This window comes from Oxyura jamaicensis, chromosome 5, assembly GCF_011077185.1.
Source record: "Oxyura jamaicensis isolate SHBP4307 breed ruddy duck chromosome 5, BPBGC_Ojam_1.0, whole genome shotgun sequence".
NCBI classification, from domain to species: Eukaryota; Metazoa; Chordata; class Aves; order Anseriformes; family Anatidae; genus Oxyura; species Oxyura jamaicensis.
The window spans coordinates 49720260-49743393 of record NC_048897.1 but is presented as its reverse complement, the minus strand read 5'-3'; the positions used below and the strand labels follow the sequence as shown (position 1 = coordinate 49743393).

General features: G+C 47.5%; 1 protein-coding gene across 3 annotated transcripts in view; it reads right to left on the bottom strand.

The window, feature by feature from the left end:
• The window catches only part of SLC35F4 (solute carrier family 35 member F4), a 107072-nt gene extending 90665 nt beyond the window's left edge, over window positions 1-16407 (bottom strand). The window contains exon 1 of one of the 3 annotated variants that reach the window (XM_035328376.1): window positions 16039-16407. In XM_035328376.1, the coding sequence (XP_035184267.1) occupies window positions 16039-16141 (103 nt within the window). In that variant the 5' untranslated portion in view covers window positions 16142-16407. The remainder of the gene's footprint in view (window positions 1-16038) is intronic. The other 2 variants (XM_035328380.1, XM_035328382.1) reach the window with 2 other exon arrangements.
• Between the last annotated feature and the right edge of the window lie 6727 nt (window positions 16408-23134).

Sequence of the window (23134 nt, the reverse complement as noted above, 5' to 3'; positions counted from 1 at the left end):
CGTGTTAACAGTGTTAACTAAGGATTCCTACCAATAAAAAGTGAAAGGTTATTCCCACCTAGAGCAGAGAAGCAGGTGTACAGACACGGCTTGGGGAATAGCCACAGTTTGCTAGAAGAGGACTGGGAGGTGAGAGGAAACCCCAAGGCGAAGCTGCCTCACCTGTGCTATACTGTGGCCAACGATTCAGACGTGGAAGAAGTGAGATGGATAACTCATGGCATGCTACAGAAATGAAGGGTTCTCTTCTGCAAGACTGTGCTGGCGAGACCTTAGCTGAAGACCTGAGTCCAGTTTGAGGAATCAGATTTTAAAAGAGGTGTGCGCTCACTGGAGCGAGTCCAGAAGAAAAAGAAGATAGGCAATTTTCTAGAAAGAATGACTTTATCCAGAATAAGTGGAAGACTTCAGTTTGTGCAGTGAAGATAAAAGAAAACAAGACAAAGGTCATCAGATTTGTAGTATTTGCTGCATAGGAAGAGACCAGTCTGGTCTCCATGTGAAAAGTAACTAGGACAAATACTAGGTCTGAACCATGGGAAACAAACATTTAGCCCTAAGGAAATAACACGCAAACAAAGCACTGGAACAGGCTGGAAGGAGGGATGTTTTTACAACGGGTTAGGTAAGTATCCACAAGGACCGATACAGTAGCTATTTCTCCATACCTCTTCCACTTTTGCCATCCTCTGAGATGATCGTGGCTCAGACCACACACTGCACCAATTAAATGTTTTAAAAGTGACCAAATCCCAAACATTTTAGTCGGGCAAAACGTCTCCTAGCGCCAAAATCTTGATCAATGGTAAAGGTGTCAAAGACCATGTCAGGTTCTGCCACTCTTCATCATGTACCTTCAGCTGAGGAACAAAACATCCAGTCTGGGCAGCATCCCTCTTGAGAAGGAACATCACAGCAGACTGATTCACAATTTAAATGCCTGCCCATGATTTTGCAAAGTTTTAGGACTATCTTTGTGGTTCTACATTTGCATCCGATCTCCACAATTACTTTAAAATGTTCTGCTGTAATAGAATAATCAGAGGCAATTATGGAAGGTCAGAGAAAGAGCAGGCATAATATATTCTGTTAGCTCCTGCTAATAGTTCATGATGTGGAGCTTTATTAATGTGTCTGGGACACGTCCCCCAGCCCACCTGAGAAATGCCAATGCTCCTTAGGGGAGGGCACTGAAAGGATTCGCAGTTTGCAGGTCACTCTTCACAAAGATAAAGATGAGGGCTTGCAAAGAAGCCAAAGGCAATTAGAAACTTTTTCCCCCTCAATGAAATCCAGGCATGCAGAGCTGTAAGAATAAGTGCTGTGGCAGAAGGATTAAGGCAACTTTTCTCCCATCCTGAGAGGTCAAGTTAAGTCTAGGTCCAGATTCACACTGAAGATTGCATCCCCAATTAATCCAGCTCAGAGCAGCTCCTTGCTCACTTGCATCAAGTGTTGAAAAGCAGCTGGATACAATATTAGCCTCTTCTATAAACTCATGCAGTGAAGACTGTAAGCACTGCGGTGCTTTTAACTTCATTCATCCAACAGGGCACAAAGGCCTGAGCGAACTGTCACCAGGGCCAAAATCCCCAGGAGCAGCTGAGGAAGGAAACCCCAAACCTTCTCTGCTCATCTCACGCACCCATTCTAGACAAGGGCTGGTTCAAATTTTTGGGCTGGTTCCCTTCTCACCTGATCCACACAACACACAACATTTATTTCCCCCTGCTTCTTGTGCTTTTACGCTCTGATGGAAGATAAAGATGTCTTTGCATCTCCACCACCACATCTTGCAGAGGACAAGGAGTTAAAGCATTTGATACCGAGCCACGCTTCCCATTAAGGGCGCGCTTAAGAAAAACAGTGTGAATACGTTACTAATTATCTCCTTAACAATTAAAATCAGAAGATCACCAAATAAAACCTATGAAGTCACCTGCTGGTGTGCTTCCAGTCACCTGTTTATGCATCTGACTTTATAATAAGCCTAATCATCGTGATTGCCCTTACATTAAATCCTCAGTCTGTTTAGAAACAGAGGGAAGAAATAATTCCCTCTGGGCATGCCCTGCAAATGACTTCCCTGTTCTTAGCATCCCTCTCTGCCACACTACAACTAACAAGCTACATACATCAGTTAACTTACAACTTTTCCCTTCTTCTAGTGACAATCCTTGCTTGCAACATTCGACGAAGAAGCTGGTAAATGCTGACAGACCAGCTCCTTAACCCATTCTTTCAGGGCATTACTGAAATTCCAGGTACTTCCCCCAGCCACTTGCAGGTAGACATCAGCGAGCTGCAGCCCCATTCAGAGCTCACCACACACAACATAAACCCAGTTCATGTTTGAAACTGGGAAGCCACAGGGCGTATTAGAGCTTGCGCAGCGCAGAGCTGCCATGGCGCTGTTTTCTAACTGGAGTTGCCTCACATCCACATGGCTTAGAGCATAAGCAGAGTGAATTCTCCTCTACCCAAAGACTAAACATCCAGGGCAAGAAGTTAAAGCCAGCCACTCTAAGAACCTTTGGCTCTGCCAACAAAGCAAACTCATTAACTGCCAGCACCGCCCTTCTGCATCAATCACCAGACCCCTAGGACTTCCCCTACAAACTGCTCCAGTATCTGCTTCTCATCTTGGCACAGGAAAATAACAGCAGCAAAGCAATTCAGACGTGCCTTGAGCCTACTGCGCATCTCAGGCCGTCCAGACTTCCCTGCAGCCTCTGCCAAAGCAGAGAGAGTCAACTCTAATTTGCTGCCCAGCTGTGACTTTCTTGTACCCACCAGCACAGGGTCACTACCCAATAGAGAGAGCTCCAGCCCAGCCCTCTCCCTCAGCTCACACAGCCCTCCCTTGCCCTTGTTATGCTGGGAGAGCTTTAGCAGCACAGAAATGGGATAACCAAGTTGGCATCAGCAGTGACTTCTAGCATCTCTTTTCCTCAGTGCCCTCCTATCAGGGCTCTCAGCCTGCAGTTTTCTACATGCTCCCGGAGGTCAAGAGCCAGCCCAGAGAACCTAGCTGACGGCACCTGGATGGTAAACCTGCTCCAGCAGTCTCTGCCCTCAAGGAATCTCTCCAAACCTGTAATGTAAAAACAGGAGATAACTTCATAATCTACCTGCCGTTGATTTGCAAACATGATCTCATTATCAGCCACCTCTTTGCAGCTCTGCTTACGAAAGCAAGACCTCTGTATTTTACCTCCGAAGCAGAACCGAGTCATCTAATCCAGCGGCATTACATAAATGAGCTTCACACCAGTGGGGAGAGCCTAATAGATTTTGTAGGTCAGTGCTACTGGCAGATATTTCTCTAAAGACTACGTTGAGAGTTCAAGGGGAAGAAAAAAAGAAAACAAAGCCATCCTTCAACTAGGTTTTTGAAGGCAGAGTCCAGTAAAAGTTAATAAGAGTGGGGAAGAAACACAAGGAGCAAGAGCTCAATTGATTTGTTGTAAGCTGATCTGAAACTGGTTTGAAAATTTGGGGCATGTGAGGACAAAAAAAAATATTCTAGCAGAGAACAACTCAAAAATAAAAATAGCAGCATTGGCTAGGAGCAGGTCTTCAAAGGGATGTCAGGCTTTACAATACTTTGTGCAGCAGCAACTCAAAAGGCTTCACGTTGTTGCTACACAGCAATATTAAAACCAGTGTTCAGTTCTTTGGGAAATAAACATCCAGCAGAATAATAAAATGCAACCAAAGGAAAGTTGATTTAAATCCTATTTATAAACCCCCGAGGCATTTTTCCTTGTTCAGTGCAGTCACCACGATGTCAAATTCTAATTTTCAACACGGGTCAGAAACGGCGCTAACTGGCAACTCAACTCAATGCAGGGGTGACAAAAATAATTTCTAGGAACTTAGCCTTTAAATAAAGAGGACCGGTGGCATTTCTTCATCACCTTCTTTAAAGCTAAGAGTTACAAGCAGTACTAGATTTGCTCCAAAAAGAGAGAAACTTAATACTTTCAGTGACTCCTTTTGTGCAGAAATGTTTTCTTTGCTCTTAAGGAGCCCAAGTGTCTGAAAACGACTGAGGAGCCCTCTTCTTCCCTAACCTGCAGGAGAGGGGGGAAGCCTACTTTTCGTTCCCAAGGCGCCATGACATATTTGTGAGCCTAATAACAGCCCTGCAAAGTAGATAAAATATTAAGCATTATTTCTACATTACACCAGGAGAGAAATAGAGGGCTAATAGTCAGCCACGGGTTTTCTGCAAGTACGAAATTAACCTTGGATTTATTATTTCAAATAAGAAGAGATGATCATTATGAATATTTTATAACATTTTCTGTAGCCTTAATAAAATAACTACATTCCCTCCATTTTTTAAAACTGCAAAGGGTTCACAATCGTCATCTGGGGTGCTCTACAGGTCTTTACGAATAGCACTGTTCTGGAAATCAGGCTTTTATTCATTGAATTTTGAAAGAAAAAAAAATGAAACTGTCCCGTAGAAACGTTTTGCTGTTTTTACTGCATCATCTCAAAGTCCCAACCAAAGGGAGGTCTATCCTAAGAGACTCCTGGCATCCCTGTACAGCCTGGAGAAGCAGGCAAACAGAAGACAGCAGGTTTCTCCTGCTAGGTCAGTACCTTATCTGTGTGTTGGGTGGAATTAGAGTACATGATGTGTTAGCTTCACATGATGCTTATCACCCCTAACATCTCCATGCTTTGTTTTTCTTTTCATCTGTCTTCACAAATATTTAGGGAAAGGAAAGACCTGGCTCCAAGACTTCTTGGAGCGACCCTCATCCACCAGCTGAAGAACCTCATCCAAAGAACGAGCAGCACAGACCTGCAGCAAAACAGATGAAGTTGCTTCCCTACAGATTTGTGTCTTTTACCTGGATTCTTTGGTGTCTAAAAAGCAATTAGACAAATTTATGGAAGAAATACCCATCAGAGGCTACTGAAATAGACATGCACCAAAAAATTCCCAAGGTGCAGATCAATGGAGGATGGTAGCGTACCAGGCATCTGCATCATACGCTTCTCTGCACATCTCCTGCTGACCTCTGCCTGAAGCTGAATGGGAACCAGATGCACCTCCGATAAGACCAACAAGGTTTTAAGCAGTACACCTCTTCGTCAGGAGTGAGCTAGTTCTACAGCTTTCCTACTGTGGGAGAACCATGGGGCTCCCCTTTTTCTAGCTGGCCACCCGTTTTCACAAGGTCCATAACAGCACCTGGTCTTTCATGCTCTCCAGCTCCTGTTAAGTCTGCTCAATAGATTTAAAAGTTATCAAGAGGGGGGGTAGGGACAGAGATATCATGCTCACATAAGCCTTGTTTCCTTAAGAAACCAGGTTAAACAACTCCACAGATGAAGAGTTACAAGGCGTTCTGTAATCTGCTTTTAAAGCACCCAGGGATGAGGTGCAAAGTCCTAACAGGGCACACGCGGATGTGTTTGACAAGGAGCAAGTGCTTACATTGGACAAAACAACAGCATTTTTAAAAAGTGCTTCTGTGATCAAAGGAGACCCGGCAGTAACTCCAAAGAGCAGGGACCTGCTCTCTCTCACGGAACGACCACGAGGCACAGGGCTATTCTTTCCACTTTAAAATCATCCCTTTTGCTCTCTTCCAGACCTCACCAGCCTTCTACGAAAATACCATAAATTATGGAGCATGAATGATGTCAAAGCCTGCTCTCAGAGGGAGGCTGGGAACAGTAATCACGTATCCTCCAGTTTGGGAATACACAAGCAATTTTTTGCTCATAGCCTATAAAAAAGGCTGCGCACATCAAAGGCACCGAAAGAATTTCCTTTTAGATCTTCCCTTCGACCAGCCCAGCCTGCTGCCGCAGACACAGGGGGAGACGGGAGGCTGACAGGATGAAAAGGGGATGGCAGGACCGAGGAGAACGGCTTAAGCCGCTGAAATACAGAGAGAAAATGTGAATGCAGCAGCAGACCAGCATCTACATACTCAGGTCAACCTGCACTGCATGTGTGCAGCTGGCTTCCAGAAAGACCTGCTTCCAAATACCCAAATGCAGCAGGAGATACTGACCGCAACCCGCAAATGAAGGGCTCTGAATCTTCTCCTCACGTGCATAAAGGGTGTTTGGTTATTCAGACAACCCCAGTCTGCTCTGAACTGCAGTGCCTGTCCACCTCCTGCAGAGGGGAACACGACCAAAATGGAATGAGTTGGTTTACTCAGCCTTGCACCATCCGCGGGAAGAGACGAAGGGCAGTAATTAAACCACCAGAGGATTTGCCTGCTCTCATGAGATCTTGCCAGGTGACAGCATTAGGACTGCTTTACCCCCGGAAAGAAACAAGCAGAGGAAATGATCAGGATCTTGATGCTGTTCTCCAGAGCCACACTCACCTAAAAACACTTTAAAAAACAATAACAAAAAAAAAAAAAGAAAAAACACCTTTTTGTCTACAGCTAAACCAAGAGCATCCTCGGTTGTCAACATCCCCCATCTGGGAGCAGCTCTGGCATTAAAGTAAATCTGAACCCAGCCAACTTTGTCTGCCCCTTACTATTATTTGTATGGCAAATCTGAGACCCCAGCTCAAGCAAAAGAGCAAAAGCAGCAGCTGTACTGACATGCAGAGTGGTGGTGATGGATTTCTTCTCCATTCCTCTTAGCAGAATAAATCTGTAAGCTGTGCTTCCCATTCTGCTTGCATCCTTAAGCCAGTAAGCTACAAGGAACGTCTCATTCCCACAAAGCGCAGTGAAACTTCACTACACTCTATAAATATTTTACAACGACAATAATCAAGGGGCGCGTTTGCAAAGAAGTGGCTCTAAAAGCTACACCTACAGAACTGGAGGGCACTGCAGTTAAAGCACACGCACACGCTCCCAGCAGGGGTATTTCCAGGTGCCTGCCTTAGACACTGTGGCCTCAGAACCACCACTGGTGCATCTGTGCACGGTGAGAAGACGCAGGGTTAAGGAAGTCCTCTTGCCCACGCACAGACACCTTTTCCTCTAGCAGACTTCTCCAGGCCCGTGGCTGAGGACTCCTGTCTTCACAGGGATACTCAGAACAGTGGCTCTGAAGTCACTTCAAAGCAGATGTGCACAAAGGCGCTGCGCAGACCCTACCTAGAAGCGAAGCTGTCCTGATTTCATCAAATTAACCTCCTTTCCAGCACTGAATGTGTGGAAACAAACGGGCTGCATGGGAAAACCCAACTGAGCAGTCTCTGCGCTGGTTTTGCCTGCACCTGAGAGCTGACAGCCCTCGGAGGGGACCCTCATCACCTTTGTGAAGGCACCAGGCCAGCGGCCGCTGGGCAGCTCACTGCACTCTGAAGTCAGTCCAATGCCCCCTGGAAGCTTCAAGCTTTGTGGTACACAGCTCCAGGTAAACCTGTGCCCGAGGGTCCCCCAGGAGAGGTGGCAGCAGGCAGCCCTTGTACTGGATCACCTCGACAGGACACACAGCTCAGCACACCACCGACAGCTCAGCTACGTTTTTCAGCTGAAAAATGTGTTTTGCTCCTTCTTCCAAAGCTGCTTCAATACACGTGAATAACAGCACTTCTTCAGTGACACTCCAGACACTTATACTGCTTTCCCAGAAATATTCTCAAAACATTTTTTTTCCTTCCTATCTAATTCCCCGCTTTTTTCTTTTTCCTTTTCCCATCACATCCCGCCCTGGGAAAGAAGTAAGAAATGATAGAAAACCACAAAACTTCACCAGATGTGTTCTTCTCTTTCACATTCCTGGTACACACTAAGCTCAACCATTTCCCACCTACTCTCCGTGTTATCAGCCTCGTTGAGAACTGCACGAGTGTTTTCTCATATGCAGAACCAAACCTCCTCAGGTGGTTTCAAGTGCAAGCCACGGTATGGAAACACCATGAAGAGTTCGCCTTCCTACCACCCATGCTGTCAGCACTGACGAATTTCCTCTGGCAGGGCGCTGGGAAGCATCCCACTTGCACACGAGCTGCTACAAACTGTGGCCCCTGTAATGCGCAGCGCAACAGGTTATTTCTGGCACCGCAAAGAAAAACCTCGACCTGCACCCACACGGCTCCCTGGCTGCAAATTCCACGTGGCAAGCTTGGTCTGAGAAAAAAAAAAATATTAAAACTCCTAGATTTTAGATGTATAAAACAACTGCACTAGAAGATGCTGTTTTATTTCAACATGTTGAACATAAATCACTGTGCGAAGCACCGCAATCACTTCTCAGTCTCTGAGCTCTCCGACAGAGAACATGTGTTCCAGCCCTGGTTTTTGCTTATCTTACCCAGGCACGGCAGCACGTGGTTTCAGAACTGTCCTCAGCCATGCAGGTGCACGGAGCCCATTAGCTGTACCAGGCCTGCAGAGTCGTGTCCCTATCAATCACCTAAAAAAAATCAGCCCCCAGTAGGGAACTGTTTCTCAGTGAGCTGCACAGCACCTCCGACTACGCCATTAATAATACAGGTGTGTGTTAGCCCTTATCAAAAACGTCCCCTGGAAGACTTTGTCTCTGCAGGATGAGAGACAGCCGCGCTGTATCTTGTTTCAGCAGGCAATTGCTCAAGCAATACTGCCTCAGTGCCACTGCCCAGCCGTGAATTTAGTCGTAACGCAAGCACTGAGTGCTTGAAACGGGAAAGAACAGAAGAAAACAAGTAGCTGTCGTCACATTGGTCTCGTGCTACAATTTCCTTCTCATTCTGGATGGAGAAATCACTGCCAGGGTGATGGCTGGTCCAGCAGTGGGTTGGTGGAGTCACATTTACCCATGAACTTCAGTGATGGTGCTTGCTTCTCCCCCTCCAAAAAGGGAAACTGGAAACTGAAGAAGACTCAAAACAGTTTGGGAGCTCTTCCTGCACAAGACAAAACAGACTGGACACCTGTGAGGTGGAAAAGCTTTGGGATCACCAAAAGCAGCAGGAAACAACACCTTCCACCCTAAAAATGAACCCTGCTCTTTCGTCTTAGCTTCCAAAGGAACCAGAAGAGGAGCAAAGCAGCTCCCCCTTGCCTCTACAGGACAGCAGGGACCTCTCTCACCGCCTCACTCCGCTACACCTCACTCAGACCAGCCCAACCCAAAATAGGAAAGGGCAAGTCTATTTTATCAGCACTATTTGCAGGTGAAGTCTAGGAAGAATCAATGTTTTTAAAGCAATAACAGAAAGGTCTTATTTGTAGGGCAGGTATACTGAGAGCCGGTGCCTTGAACACACGCTGCATGCCTCTGAATAAATTCACCGTTGTCACTCAAAGCTCCTAGGACGCTCACATTTACGTGATGGCTCTGCCATCGTCGTGCGAGCAATACCCTGGTCGTCAGCTAGGCACAAGGCTGCAGATCTCATCTTCGTGCTGTGGCCGGCCCAAAACGTTGGCCACCAGGGAGTCCCTCTTCACCTAACCGCAAGAGAAAACAACAGCTGACTGTCACAAAGCAGAGCTGGCCCACTTACTTTTGGTGAATAATTTAACCAGCCAGTTAAGCACTTCACTTCATGCCCCCCACACTCTATTTGCAGTTTGCCACAAAGATGCAGTGATTTTTTGGCAGGCATTTTGATTATTCATCACTGCAATCACCCAGCAGCAGGTCTGTGTGAAAAAACGCCTGCCACCCGTTGTTCAACTACCAGCAGCCACGAATTCACTTTCACGGGTGAATGACCACGCAGGGAGTTGAACAAAAGCCCATCAATTTCCAAATGTGCAGAGGAAATGAGTGCAAACGTCCTAAAACACCTAATAAGAAAGGTGTTTAAGCAGGAGAAAGACAAAAGCTTGCTGGGAACTATTTGTAATGTTATTTTTACAGCATTTAACCAAGACCAGAGCTGCGCTTCTCTGCCTAAGCGGCCAAGCTTGGTGAGCCCAGGAAGGCAGAGGGACAGAAAAGCAGACAGAGAGCACACACAAATGCATCCAGGTACTGAAAGCACCTCTACCCAGCCTCAGCACCAGGCCAGGTTCAGCACAAGAGCTGCTGTGTAGTCACCAGCAGAGGAAGAGATCACTCCATCAAATGTTGTCTTGTTCTGTGCAATCTCCAGCAGATTAACATCCCTCTCCCCCACTTTACTGTCTCAACTTCCCCTGCCAAATAGGAGTATTTTTTTCTCTAAGTCCTGGCAAACTTATTTATGAGAAATCTTTAAAGCTTGGGAAATAATTCTTATTTAGGTACAGAAGACTGGGAGAGACTTTTTGGCCATCAATTCCAGCCTTCTGCTAATTTCCAGCCTTAATTTATTCATGGGCTGTCCAGACCCATTTGTACGTATGCCAAGAAGCTCTTCCAGTTTCAATAACTCTTCTCTCCTACCTTTCCCCGTTCGTCTTCCCAAGATGTAGTTGCAGCAGCAGCCATGTTCCCATCTTGGCTCCCCTAAACAAGCCAAGCTCTGCCTGTCCCCTCCTGCAGGTGTGTATTCCCATGGCCCCGGTCACCTCGTTGTCCTTCCCAGCTCAAATTCAGCCTTCTTGCCCACCATTGTTCAAAGCTTCCTCTCCTTCCAGCTAAGGAGATCCCTCATCCTTGAGTCCCTCGAGGGAAGGGGAGACGCCACACTCCAGCCACTAGTGCAAGGCTGCCACGTAGCCCTTTGCAAACAGAAACCCACACAAAGCCTGGCCCTGCTCCAGTAACGGATACGTACCTGATCCTGCCAAAGTTAGTGGGCAGAGGAGAATTTACAACATGATTTCTGCTGAAATAAATTGTTTGATAAGTTATTGCTACTGGTGCTGATACACAGCCATATATATAAATATATATATTGCCTGGGCAGACAAGTCTGCGAGAAGGAAGCGACTACACCAGGACTGCATCCTGTGCTGTGACATCCGCTTTGTGCCCTCAAGGCTGGCAGGGGGTGAGGAAATAAAATAGTTAAATCTAGAGTTTGCAATCCATCCCCTTCTGCAGCACGCCCTCCCTAAAAGATCTGGGAATAAATCTCATATGGGAAATCCCTGCCCAGCATGAAAGGGAAGGGCTCTGAAATAAAGGTTTTTTCCAGCTAGGCGTGGGTTTTAAGGACTTGAGATGCAAACATGGGGGCAGCTGCCACACCTGGTACAGGCTGAAATAGCCCAGAGACTTCTTTAACTTACACAGAGGCTGATCCAGGCCCCACTGCCTCCCTCCCAGACTCCCCACCAGGCACAGCCCAAAAGAAACCAGCCTCATCCACCAAAAACATTGGAGCTCCTTTCCTTGACTCCTTCTTTCCAGTCTCTCCCGTTGCGGGTGCTGTGCGCGGAGAAGCCGGGGGGGCTCTGCAGGCTGCTGGAGAACCAGCGGGGAGCCGCCAGGAACGAGCGAGCCTTGGCTCCCCCTTGGTTCCCCTCGCTGGAAGGGACGAGCCGCCAGGAGGGCACGGCGCTCAGCAAGCAGGGAGAAGATCTCGGCTTGCCATGTGATTCGTACTGCAGCAGAGCTGCTGGCACAGCTGCTCGAACAGCCAGAAGAAAATTCCCTCCTGTGTGCCGGAGGTAGATTTCCCCTCTCCGGCCTTTTGCTCCATTCTGGGAGCAGGAAAGCGGAATTGTCAAGCCTCTGATGCCGGTTCATCATGCCTGTAATCCCAGCGTTATTAAGCAAAGTAATTAAGCACGGACTTCACTTTAAACACTCTGTGAAATCCCAGTGGCTTAGCGCAAGTTCACACTTAAGCAGCCGCTTAAGTTTATTGCTGACATGAGGCTTAACTCGTCAGATTAAACCACAAAACCTCACTTGAGCTGCTCTAGTGGAGTAAGAAAACACAAAGCCTATTCTCTACAGCAATCGTGCCAAGGTTAGGGCAGGTTCAACACTTCTTCCCGGTGCCCAGCACTGCTAAGGACAGAGCTGGGAGGGCGTCTGGACCCGCAGGTGCATGTGATGGTGCCGCTGCAGCAGAGGGATCTCCCCCAGAACGCCACCGCATGGGCGCAGGACCCCAGTCCTGCTGCCAGCACCTTGCCCTGGTTCCAGGCAGGTCAGAGGAGAGAAGAAGGGGGCTTGGAGCAGTGTGGGGGAATGTACAAACCTGGTTTCAACCGAAGTGCCTGCTGGAGGCCGGTGCTGAGGGCCTCCTGGGTGGGAATGAAACCCTCTAAGCCCAGATGAGAACAGACGGATGCGTGGAAATAAGCTTTGTGTATTAAGGCAAGCTCTCCAAGCACAGTAAGATGAGGTGATGGCTCACATGAAGAGCCAGGGGAGCAAGCACAGCCACTGCACATTCAGTACCGTTATGCCGTCTGTGTCTGGGCCAGAGAAAACGGGGCTGCAAAACAACAGCTCTGCAACGCTAACAGCCAGGACAAGACGGAAAACTTCGTGGATGGTGAAAAGAGCTCCATCAGAAAAGACATCACGCAGGCAGAAACCGCTCGACTCGGAGGTGGACTTGGTGAAGCTGATGAAGTTTAGAGGTAAACTTGGGCTGGAGCAGCTTTAATTCAGGGGAAGGCGCAGAAAGACTGGAGCCTCTGTTCTGCACCAGCACAGAACTGACATTGATGCCCTGGGAAATACGGAGTAATTTTGAGGAAACTCACTGGAAGAGAGACAAGATGTCACAGGATTTCCTCAGAGTTATTCCATAAACTCTTCTTTCCCACAGGAGCCAGAGACTTCTTACACACTCTGTACATAACAAATGTAGGAGTTGAGGGACCAAGCCAAGCATCCAAAGACAGAAGGTAAATGAGATCAGAAAGAGCCCCTTTTCATCTCTGGAACAAGAGGGGGTGGAAAAAAAACACAAAACATCACCTCTTGCTCCAACATCTATGTCTTATTATGTAGGGTATGGGATTTTTGCAATATACGTGGATGTAAATACCAGATCAAAATCCATGCTTCTTTTTAATCAGATGGCTTACAGAGAAATAAAGAAGCTGCTTTCCTTCTCTAACAGCTTTTAAAGATAAATAAAATGATAAAAGTGCCTGACAAAACTAACAAAATAATCGTCATCACATGCACAAGTCCAAGGCTGAAGTAGGTTAGTGCACACAAATACAGAAGCAAAAGTCTCTAGAAAATACTCCACTTCTTTGTAAAGACAGCTGTTGAACACTATAGACCTTTGGCATTGGATTTCTGGACCATTTGTGATCAGTCTCTCACCTTCACACAGAACCCCAGGCTTGTTCTCCTGTTGAACCATGAAATACATGCCAATCCACTAAAGGAGGGATGTAAATCACCAGCACAATTCATTCCTTGGGCTTTTTTTGTGTATGTGACATTTTTGAGGACCCACAGCAGCTGCCCAGCCCCAGCCTTCACCTGCAGGAGCAGCTGCAGGACATCATCATCCAAACAACATCCCCACCTGGTGCCTGGCCAGCTCCCTGATGAGACCTGAGGGATAGCAAAAAAAGTAGGCAGAGCAAAGCCACGCTGGGGACAACAGCTCATCCTCAGCTGCCGTCTTCCCCAGGCACCCTTCAGACCCGGGCAGGAGCAGGGTGACAGTGGCAGACTAATTCCACGTGCTAAAGGTCTGGGCATGCAGCAGGTCAGCAGCTCTCAAGTACATTCAGAATGAGTTGTACAGACTTCCCACGTGAGCGTTTACATTTTGACAGAGCTGTAGTTGTACAGAACTAGCTGAGAGACGAACTGTCCACAGGACTTGGAAGCAACACCCCCTGAAGGCTATGCTTCAGCCTAGACACAGGATCTGAGTAAAACCTCCAAGCAGGTCCTACAACAGTGAGCAGTGACTCTCGCTGCTTCAGTGCCAAGAGGCTGCAAGATGCCTGATGCTCCCCATGCCTGAAAGATACCTGTTTTCACCCAGATAGAGTAGAACATCTTTGGGAAAATTTTAAGACCTTAGACCCAACAAAACACAGCCATGAGAATAAGTTAGTAAGACATCAGACCCAACAAAACATGAGGATAAGTTAGTCATTTATCAACTGCAAGCACTCCAAAAATTATGACGACGGCTCCAAAACTTATGAGACTGTTTAAGTAGTGTTCCTGGTTTAGAAGGAACACACAGTTTTCATTTACCTTAGGACATTTCACACTTCCAGTTTTTCTCTTTAAGGATGATGACCACAAATTTTGCTTTTTTTTTTCCTTCAAAAAGCAAGATCTGAGATACTAATCTCCCTCCCAGCACACACACACACACACCCGTCAGCATCCAGTCTCCCACAATGGTACAAAAGGCTACAAGATGTGCTATAAAATCTCAGGAGTCAGCACTTTTGTGAGCTTTCACCTCTCCAGGCATGCTTTATCTAATTTCAAGCAGATGCAATTTGTAGCATCTGCAGAACCTGCTCCTGGACTGAGAAAGCTTGTCTGTGCCTGGGCAGTCCCCCCACTCTGCCCCCGTGCAGAGCCAGTTACACTGCCAACGCTGAATTCAGGTCTGCATTGGGATCGAGAGTGGGAGTGTTGCTGCAGACTGAAAAATTGCATTCTGCCACCAAAGCAAACTTATGACGAAGTATGAAGCTGGTTCCCTCATCTTTCACGGGTAAATCACACTGCAGAGCTCCCCTGGAGCTGCTGCAGGACACCGGTCCCACCTGGCTCAGACTTCAAACAGGCACTGGGCAGCCCTGCATCCATTCCTGCAGATTCCTCTCAGCTCCTTCCCAACTTCTCTGCCTGCAGCCAGACTGCCTGACCTCGCCGAAGGATCCCACCGCCCGCCGTGCTGTCAGCACACCGCCGCACAGCTGAGCAAAACCTCGGGGCTTGACTGCTTGCTTTTTCACCTGGCCATTACACAAAGGAACGTTAGTTCATTTTTCAGATACACGGCTTTCTTCCCTCTTTCACAACAAGCCTTCTGACGTGCTTGTCTGATCTGAGCAGTTATCACGTTTGGGCTTCTTGTAGCCACGCTGGAGAGCGCCGCACTGATCTGGAAAGCAGCTCGCCGCCTGGATCCCAAGGGGGGGGTTAAATACGCAGAGGAAAGTCTGCTCCTCGGTGCTTACCTCACCTGGGTTGTTTGTTTGTTTGTTTTCCTTTCCTTTATTTCCTCCCCATCCCTTGCCTGGATTTCCCTTTTGTTTTCCTTTTTTTTGTTTTTAGCTGTTTGGTTTTGCAAACTGCCAAGTAACTATCAGACAACAAAACCCTAACGCATCCATTTCCTCGGTGGTAAAAATGAGCCATTTCTTTCATTAGCCTAACTTGCACCGCTAAACAGCCCCACAGAGCTCTGGGACATCCACAACCTCACAGCAACCCACGGAGGCTCTCCCAGCCGCAAGAACCCCGCTGTTCCTAATTAAAAACTTCAAAAGGGAAAATTGTGGATCTCTGCAAGGACCAGCCGCTTTAATCTCAGCGGCTCCTTTTAAGACAAAAAAAAAAACACAAAACACCAAAACCATAAGCTGTAAATGTTTCGCGTTAAGATGGCATAAAGACAAATCTCTCAATAACTCCCCACGTTTCTGGAAAAATCCGATTAGTTTGGGGAGGAAGGTGAATATCCTGAGAGTTTTTAGGGTAAAAGGGGCCGGGGGGGGGGGGGGGAACCCCACAGGCACCGAAACTTTGCCGAGCCCTCAGCGAGCCAGACCCCACTGCTGGGGTTTGCTGGGCTGCTGGGCGTGTGGGGGGGTGATAAAAAAAAAAAAAAAAAAAAAAAAACAAAGGAGGAAAGAAAAAGGGGGGGAACTACAGAGAGCAGGAGAACCCCGCACCCCTCCCGAGTGCTGGCTGCAGGATGGCGCCGCGGGCAGCGAAGTTGTGAGGCGAAACCCCGCGTCGTCCCCCCCCGGACACACACACACGGCCCCGGAGGGGCTCCCCCAGCTCCTGGGGGGCCACCTGGGGGGCTGAAGGGGTGAACCCCGATATCTGGTTCCCCACCAAGCCCCGGGTGGACCCGGCCGCAGAGCCCCCGGCTCGGCCGCCTCCCCTCAGGTGACAGCGGGGAGGGGGAGGGAGGGAGCCGCCAGGCGCCCCCGCTCCGGGGGACATTTTGTGGGGACACACGGGGGGCTCTGCCGCTCCCCCCTGCACACACACTCACACACACACACACAGGGGAGAGGCGGGGAGGGCCAGCCTTACTTTTCTGGCTGGAGTAGCCCGGGTAATATCCATAGTAGCCCGTGATCCGTAGGATCCTGTCCTCGATGGTGGCCACGCCGTTGGGTGCTGCCTTCCCATCCATAGAGGGAGGGAGCCGCGGCGGGGCGGCCGGGCGGGACGGCGACAGGAGCCGAGCTGAGCCGAGCCGGGCGCTGAGGAGGAGGAGAGAGAAAGACGACGAGGAGGAGGAGGAGGAGGAGGAAGAAGAGGAGGGGGGAGGAAGGCGGCGCGGGCACGGCCGCCGCAGCTTGTGGCGGTGCCGCCTGGTGCAGGACGGGCTCCGCAGCGCCCGGCCCGGCCTCTCCCCGCCGGCCCTGCCCGCCCTGTTCCGCCCAGCCCCGCCGGGGGGCCGGGGGAGGCCGTTCCGCCGGGGTTTTTAACGGCACGGGCACAAAAAGTGCCTGGGGTCCCCGAGAGATGCGACTGAGGGGGGGACGGGGTGTGAGGGGTGGCACGCTGAAGGGGGGCTCGGCACGGTCCCCCCCCCCCCCCCCGCCCGCCGGGCAGGCTCTGTTTTGTGTGACACCCTGGTGTCACCCCATTCCTGTCGTGACCCCCAAATCCTCCCCGAGCTGGGGGCGCTGGTCCCAGCTGGGCGACTTTTGCCACAGGGTTTGGGATGGAGAGCTTGAGGCTGGTCCCTCCTGGTGCCTCAGAGCAGAGCTGGCCACCACAGCCTGCACCCCAGAGCCTGAAAGGACCTAGAACAGAAAGCACCCGCAGACCTCGGGGAGCACGGCCACCCAAGGGACACCGCTGTGTGTAGAGCTGAGGGGGTTACTCCATCTTCCAGGGTGGTCCCATGCGGTGGTAGCTCCAGCCTTAACGTCCTTGAGAAAGACAACCTGAAATGGTAGCTGCAGACCGTGAGCCTGTGGGTCTCAGTTGCGGGGGGAAGAACGCTGTCTGCAGGCTGGTCTCAACCTTCTGCCCACAGGCATTTACCATGGGTCTCCATCAGGTGCTGGGGTGTTGTGGCACACAACAGCATGAGCTACACGTGGCAGGCAGGAGCACAAAGCATCGTGCACGTGTTCCTAGCACAACACCGTATCGTCAGCTCTGCCTCCCCAGGGGCTGCACGCAGATGTCAGGAAAGGAACAGAGGTCAAATTTGACCTCAAAGGACTGTGCAGAGAGGGAAGCTTTCACCACCACGTGTTGTCCGTGTCCTTCCAGAGAAGCCTGTGACTGTTTTTGTGTGTCCCTTGGAGGCACACCACTTCAAAAGTGGCAGCTGTGCTGTGCCATGCTCCAGGAAGGTTCAGAGGAGGAGAGTGCGTATCTGCCCTCTGTCCATGGAGAGTGGGAGGCCACTTAAGCTGGTGTATACACCTGCTCTAACTAAGGTCTATCCATAAGATATCCTCTAAATCTTTTCCTGCATTCAAAAAAAAAAAAATAAATAAAAAATAAAATAAAATAAAATAAAATAAAATAAAAAAGAGAGAGATGAGAAGTTCATCATTAGGTTTTGTGACTCATTCCAAATGTAAATTCTTTCGTTGGTAAAAATCGGGCGTCAAATTACTTGACTTTTCCTGCTACTGGTCCTTGTTATGCTGTTCTCTGCTAGACTGAAAAGACCATTAGTAGCCAGCCTTTTTTCTCTCAAGATGTATTTATATCTAGTAATCAGCCCACTTTTTTTTCCATCCCTTCCATTGTTTTGTGGCTTTTATACTTTACCAGCTCCTTTTCTGTCCATTTCCATTAACTGGTATACAGGGAACCTCGTCAAGCCATTTCACATCCATTGCTTCTTCCCCTCTTCACATTAATTCTTCTCCCTTCCATGCTTGGCTAAATAAGCTGATGGCATGAAACAGCCTTTCATGAGCACAAACAAATACGAGATGTATTAAAAATAGCCATTGCTGTGACTTTGCATGGGGAGTCGTTAGCTGGTTAGTGTTCATACAGTGCTTTGAAGATCAGCATTTTCATGTGTATGAATGAAGATATAATAAAGGCACTTAAGGTAGTAAATAGTCTTTTGATCTTGATTTCTTGTCTCCTGCTGAGCTGCTAGGTATTACTAAGGGCAGTTACAAATCAGTGAAAATCAAATACCTGTAACTCAGGACTTCAAGACATAGCTCATTTCACAGCTTCTTCATTCTCTTTTAGCCTGGTTATATGAAACAAGATTAATGACATTTAGTGCTTTTCAGTTTATGGATTTGTTTTTCTTATTTGTCCAACAGAAGCACAGACTCCTGCATGGCAAATTTACACCTACTGAAAACAGACATTTTTGTCTTACTTCTGACCGCTAGATTGTTTTATGTAGCTTGCACCTCTCCAGGATTTCACAGACCATGGGACAGAAATGGCTGAGAGCCAGACCGTGTGTATTAGCTGGCTTTGAGAGGTGCTGGGTCAGACGGAGCTGGTAAGGCTCTAACCCCTTCTGCAAAATTAGAATTCTCTGTCCTAGTTAAGGAAGCACAGTTCATGCAAAAATCACTTGCATGGTGTGGTGTGTGGAATCTCTGAATAAACCACAAACTCCCCCCTTCCCTATTTCACCTCCAGTGGGAGTTGGTGTTATGAGAACATTACCAGCATTGATCTCAGCTTCAAAGTCAAATTTGGGGACTTAAAATTGTTAGTTTGCTGAGAAGGAAAAAACAAATGACTGGTTCATTTGAAGGTTAAACTAATATGCCCAGAAACAACTCTAAGCTTCAAATTCTTTCCAAATGCCTTAGTTCTGGCTTAATTTTTCATCTCCTCTCTTCTTTTTATCCTGAGTCTTTCAAGGACATGCTGTGCATGTTTAAGCATCACTAGATGATAATATAAGCAAAGCTATTCTTGAAATTGCTCCTGACTGTGGTTGCCTTCCAACACCACTCTATGCAATAGATACACAGTGGTACCCTCTGTCTCTTTGAAAGCTTATAATGAGTTGCAGCTTTGTATTGTTTCTGAATTCCTCCTATGCTGATGACTTTTCTTTTAAGAAAAAATAAAGCAGATTGCTTTTTCTGCAATTAGGCTTTTTTTCAAGTTACAGTTAAAGGAGTGCAGAGGAAGCCCAGCTGAGTAAGATGTATGAACTACCATTTATTACCAAGAAAAATAAAAAAAATACAAAAAAATAAAGCACTTAAATGATTAGGGACACATGGGAACTTATTTGTTTCATCTTTTCAAGTTAACGGGCCCATCAGAGTTTCTAGATGCAGAAATATGCCAAAGTGATTTTGCAGAGAGATTTGTACCTTTTTTTTACTGCTCTGTGCCTGAAATCCAAAAAAGAACTTTAAAAACAGCAATTTAACTTGAAGCTTGTTGTTGTGCAGGTTGAATTTCCTCCACTCTGTACAAATAGAAATCCTTCTCTAGAGAAAGAAGAAGGCTTACACCATTGATGGCCACAGAATTCGGCCGTGTTTTTTCAAAGAAACACAAAACAAACAACCAGACAAACAAAACCCCACCATATTTAACTCCAGGCCACATGTTTGCAAAAATAACATCTCAAGTGAGAGAACAATGTAGATGTCTCCTGATCATCTTGCTGAGTCTGCAGACAGACAGTCCCAGCATCTTTTTTTTCTTTTTTTTTTTTTTTCTTTTTTTCTTTTTTTTTTTTTTTTCTGCTCACAGCTTTCCCAGACAGCCTCAAATAGAAAGGAACAAGGTTCTGGGCGTATTTCACAGCTGTCTTTCAAATCCCTTGAGATGGTGCTGGGACTGTGAAGACTCATGAAATAGTGAGTATCCTCACATGAGTAGAGCCTGAAGAAGCAGACCTTGCCTTATCTGCCTGTTTTCTGACCACATCAGGTCAGCTGCTTTCTCCACAAGACAAGAACCATCATTTCTTCCTTTTTAGATCCTTACGTTGCAGGATACCCTGAAGACCCAATGGTGATCAAAGCTTAGTAGGTCCCTATGTGGGACACAGCCACAGGTTTTCAGGAAAGACGAAGGGCAAGAGAGGCAGCAAAAATGCTTAGAGTTGGAGAGATCTGCCTAAAGCAGATCAACAACAGGCTTTGGGGATTGCCACCCAGTTATCCTGTTACCCAAGCCAGGTCCCTTCTCCTTTGTCACTTCTTCCTTCTCCACGCACCTCCCCGGCCCACCCGAAGCAAGAGAAAGGGGTGATCTCTATCCACGAACAGAGGTTAGCACCAGTCCTGCTGTCTCAGCTGTTTGAGGAGGTTCTGACCCAAGCTGTATCAGCAGTGAGCTACAAAAACCACAGGCAGCTTTGGTCTGTCAGTGCCTGTCACTTTCTGAGTGCAGCTCACTTGTGAACATCTGAAAAAGTTTAAAAAACTGCAACACAGTGAGCAATGTTTAAAGCAAAATAACTCTTTTAAATGAAAAAATAATTACAAGTTGACCATTCCAAATTAATCGTTTTCATTCCTATATCCTGTTGGCTTTTTTAACAAGAATGTGTCCATTTGGCTTGGACTGCAACTTAACACAAATCTTTAAAAAGTTGTGGCAAATACAACTTCTGTCATTACAATAAAATTACTTTGCAAGTTATGGGCCCAGCGCTCCTCTCCAACAAGTCCATGAGGTTTTGCTGGTGTAAAACTAGCATAAATGGGAAGCAGCTGACCCCACAAATAGGGAACAGAAGGTCTGTAGCATTAGTCTGTCCTCTAATTGTCTTAAGTGGTGGCCACGAAAGTCACTGGAGCGTATCCAGTTCTTCCTCACTCAGCCTCACACCCACGAGGGATGAAGAATGGACTAGTCTCGGTGTTGACATCAAGGTCAGAAAGGACTCATTGACAATTTGAAACCATTTAGTGTAAATATGCCTGAAGCTGGCAGCTTGGTTTTAAGAGCTTTTCCCCTCTGTTTGCAAGCTGGGGAGCTTCCAGCTTGGAACAAAATCTGTAGGCCAGTTCCAAAATATTTCAGAGCATCACCAAATATTAAAAGGTTTTGATTTGGCCATGAGCTAGGCAGTTTTTTTAATGCCAGTTGATTTCATTGAAGGGAAGCAGAACAAGAAACAATTAATTGTTTGTGAAACTGAGACGCAAAGATTGTTTTAAGGACGGAGAAGAAAGCTGCCAGCAAAATAACAAAAGGAAAGCAGAAGAACAAGAATGAGAAATGGGAGTGAGTAGCAAAGACAAGAACTGAGCGAAACAGAAAATTTGAATAAAGAGGAGGCCAGTAAGTGAGATGTGTCTGTGCAGACACTGTAACGGTGATAATGTGTGCTAGAAAACAGTAGTGCCTTCTTGATCCCGATCTTGGCTGTGGCTTTCACTCCTGGAAGGGGACCAGCTCTGATTCACTTGGGGCACGAAGAGACAGAGAGGTAGGTAGCACGTGCTCCCAAGATGTACAAAAATGCAAGCCCCCAGCTCTGTCCAGTTATTATAACCAGAGTTAGCAAGGAAGGAGCTTTCACAGCAGTCATTACTTTTGTTTGCAAATATCTAAGAGAGGTAGTTACTCCTCTGAGCCCATGATCTCAATCATTTCCTGGAAACATTTATTTAGCAGGAACACCGTCAATATATTGATGTATGTTTCAAACAGAGGGGAAACAGGGAAGAGCCTCTCAGAATCACAGACTGGTTGAGGTTGGAAGGGACCTGTGGAGGCATCTGGTCCAACCCTCTGCTCCAGCAGGGCCACCCAGAGCAGGGTGCCCAGGACCGTATCCAGGCTCTTTGGAGATCTCCATGGAGGAGACTCCACAGCTTCTGGGCAGAAATGCTTCCTGATGGTTAGCCAGAACCTCCTGTGCTCCAGTTTGTGCCCAGAGTCTGTTATCTTGGCCCTGGGCACTACTGAACAGAGCCTGGATCCTCTTTGCACCCTCCCATCAGGTGTTTATGGACATCGATGGGATCCCCCCGAGCCTCTTCCTCTCCAGGCCGAGCAGCCCCAGCTCCCTCAGCCTCTCCTCACAGCAGAGCAGCTCCGGTCCCTACGCTGGGCTCTCTCCAGGATGCTCAAGGTCTCTCTTGTACTGGGGGGCCCAGAACTGGACCCAGCACTCCAGGTGCAGCCTCACCACTGTGGGACAGAGGGCAAGGATCGCCTCTCCTGACCTGCTGGAGATATTTTGCCCAATGCAGCCAAGAATACCATCCTCCTTCTTGGTGGCAAGGGCATGTTGTTGACTCATGTTCCATTTGGTGTCCACCAGGACTCCCAGGTCCCTTCTGCAGAGCTGCTTCCCACCTTGGTGGCCCCTAGCATTTTGGGGAAGGGGGGAGGCTGTCCACATTGCAACTGGTTGTTGCAGGTATTTGCTCCCTAGGGGCCATTCATGTCACCCCTGCTCATTGTCATTGATAAAAAAACAAACAAACAAACAAAAAAACAGTTACAAGGCTCCGTAGACTCTGTACAAATGCAAATAGCACATGGGTACTGTGTTCTACATCATGGACCACGGGTCAAGATGCCAAGAAAGGACTCATTTTTGCAAAATACTGCTTTTTGCCTTCCTTCTTTGATAGCTAAGCTCATTACAATACATTACAGTTCATTTACAGCATCTGATGGACTGGTTTGCTCTATGTTTCCGAATTCAACTGCTTCCGCAAGGTCTGAGAATGATCAGTGTCTCTTATGAATAGCCACAACTGGGTTCTTCTGCTGTTCTCAGGAGAGCTGTGAACATTAAACCCACAGAAGAGAGTACAGCTAAACATTCAGATTCCAGGCTGACTGCAGTGGTAGGGCTGGGAAATGAAATGGCTATTTATAAAGACAACAAGTTTGGGTTTTAATGGGTTGTTTTGGTGGGTTTTTCTTGGCCTTTCCTTTTTTTTTTTTTTAATAACTCTATGCTGCTATTTCCAAGGAACCACTTTCCTGCTAATGCTTGTCCTTCCCACTCAAACCAGGATTTGATTCCTGAACAATCTGCAGTGTTTGGGAGGCATGGAGGAATTAAATTTCCACAGTGTGACTCAGAAATCAGCTGTGATGAGACCCACACTGATTTAAAGAATATCTGGTAAGATTTTGGGTACTTCTCCCCGTCCCTGGAATAGGGGCTGGTGCCATTGGGAAGTGAGCACGCTGAGGCACTGACATGGAAGAGGATGGCTGGCAGTCAGGACAA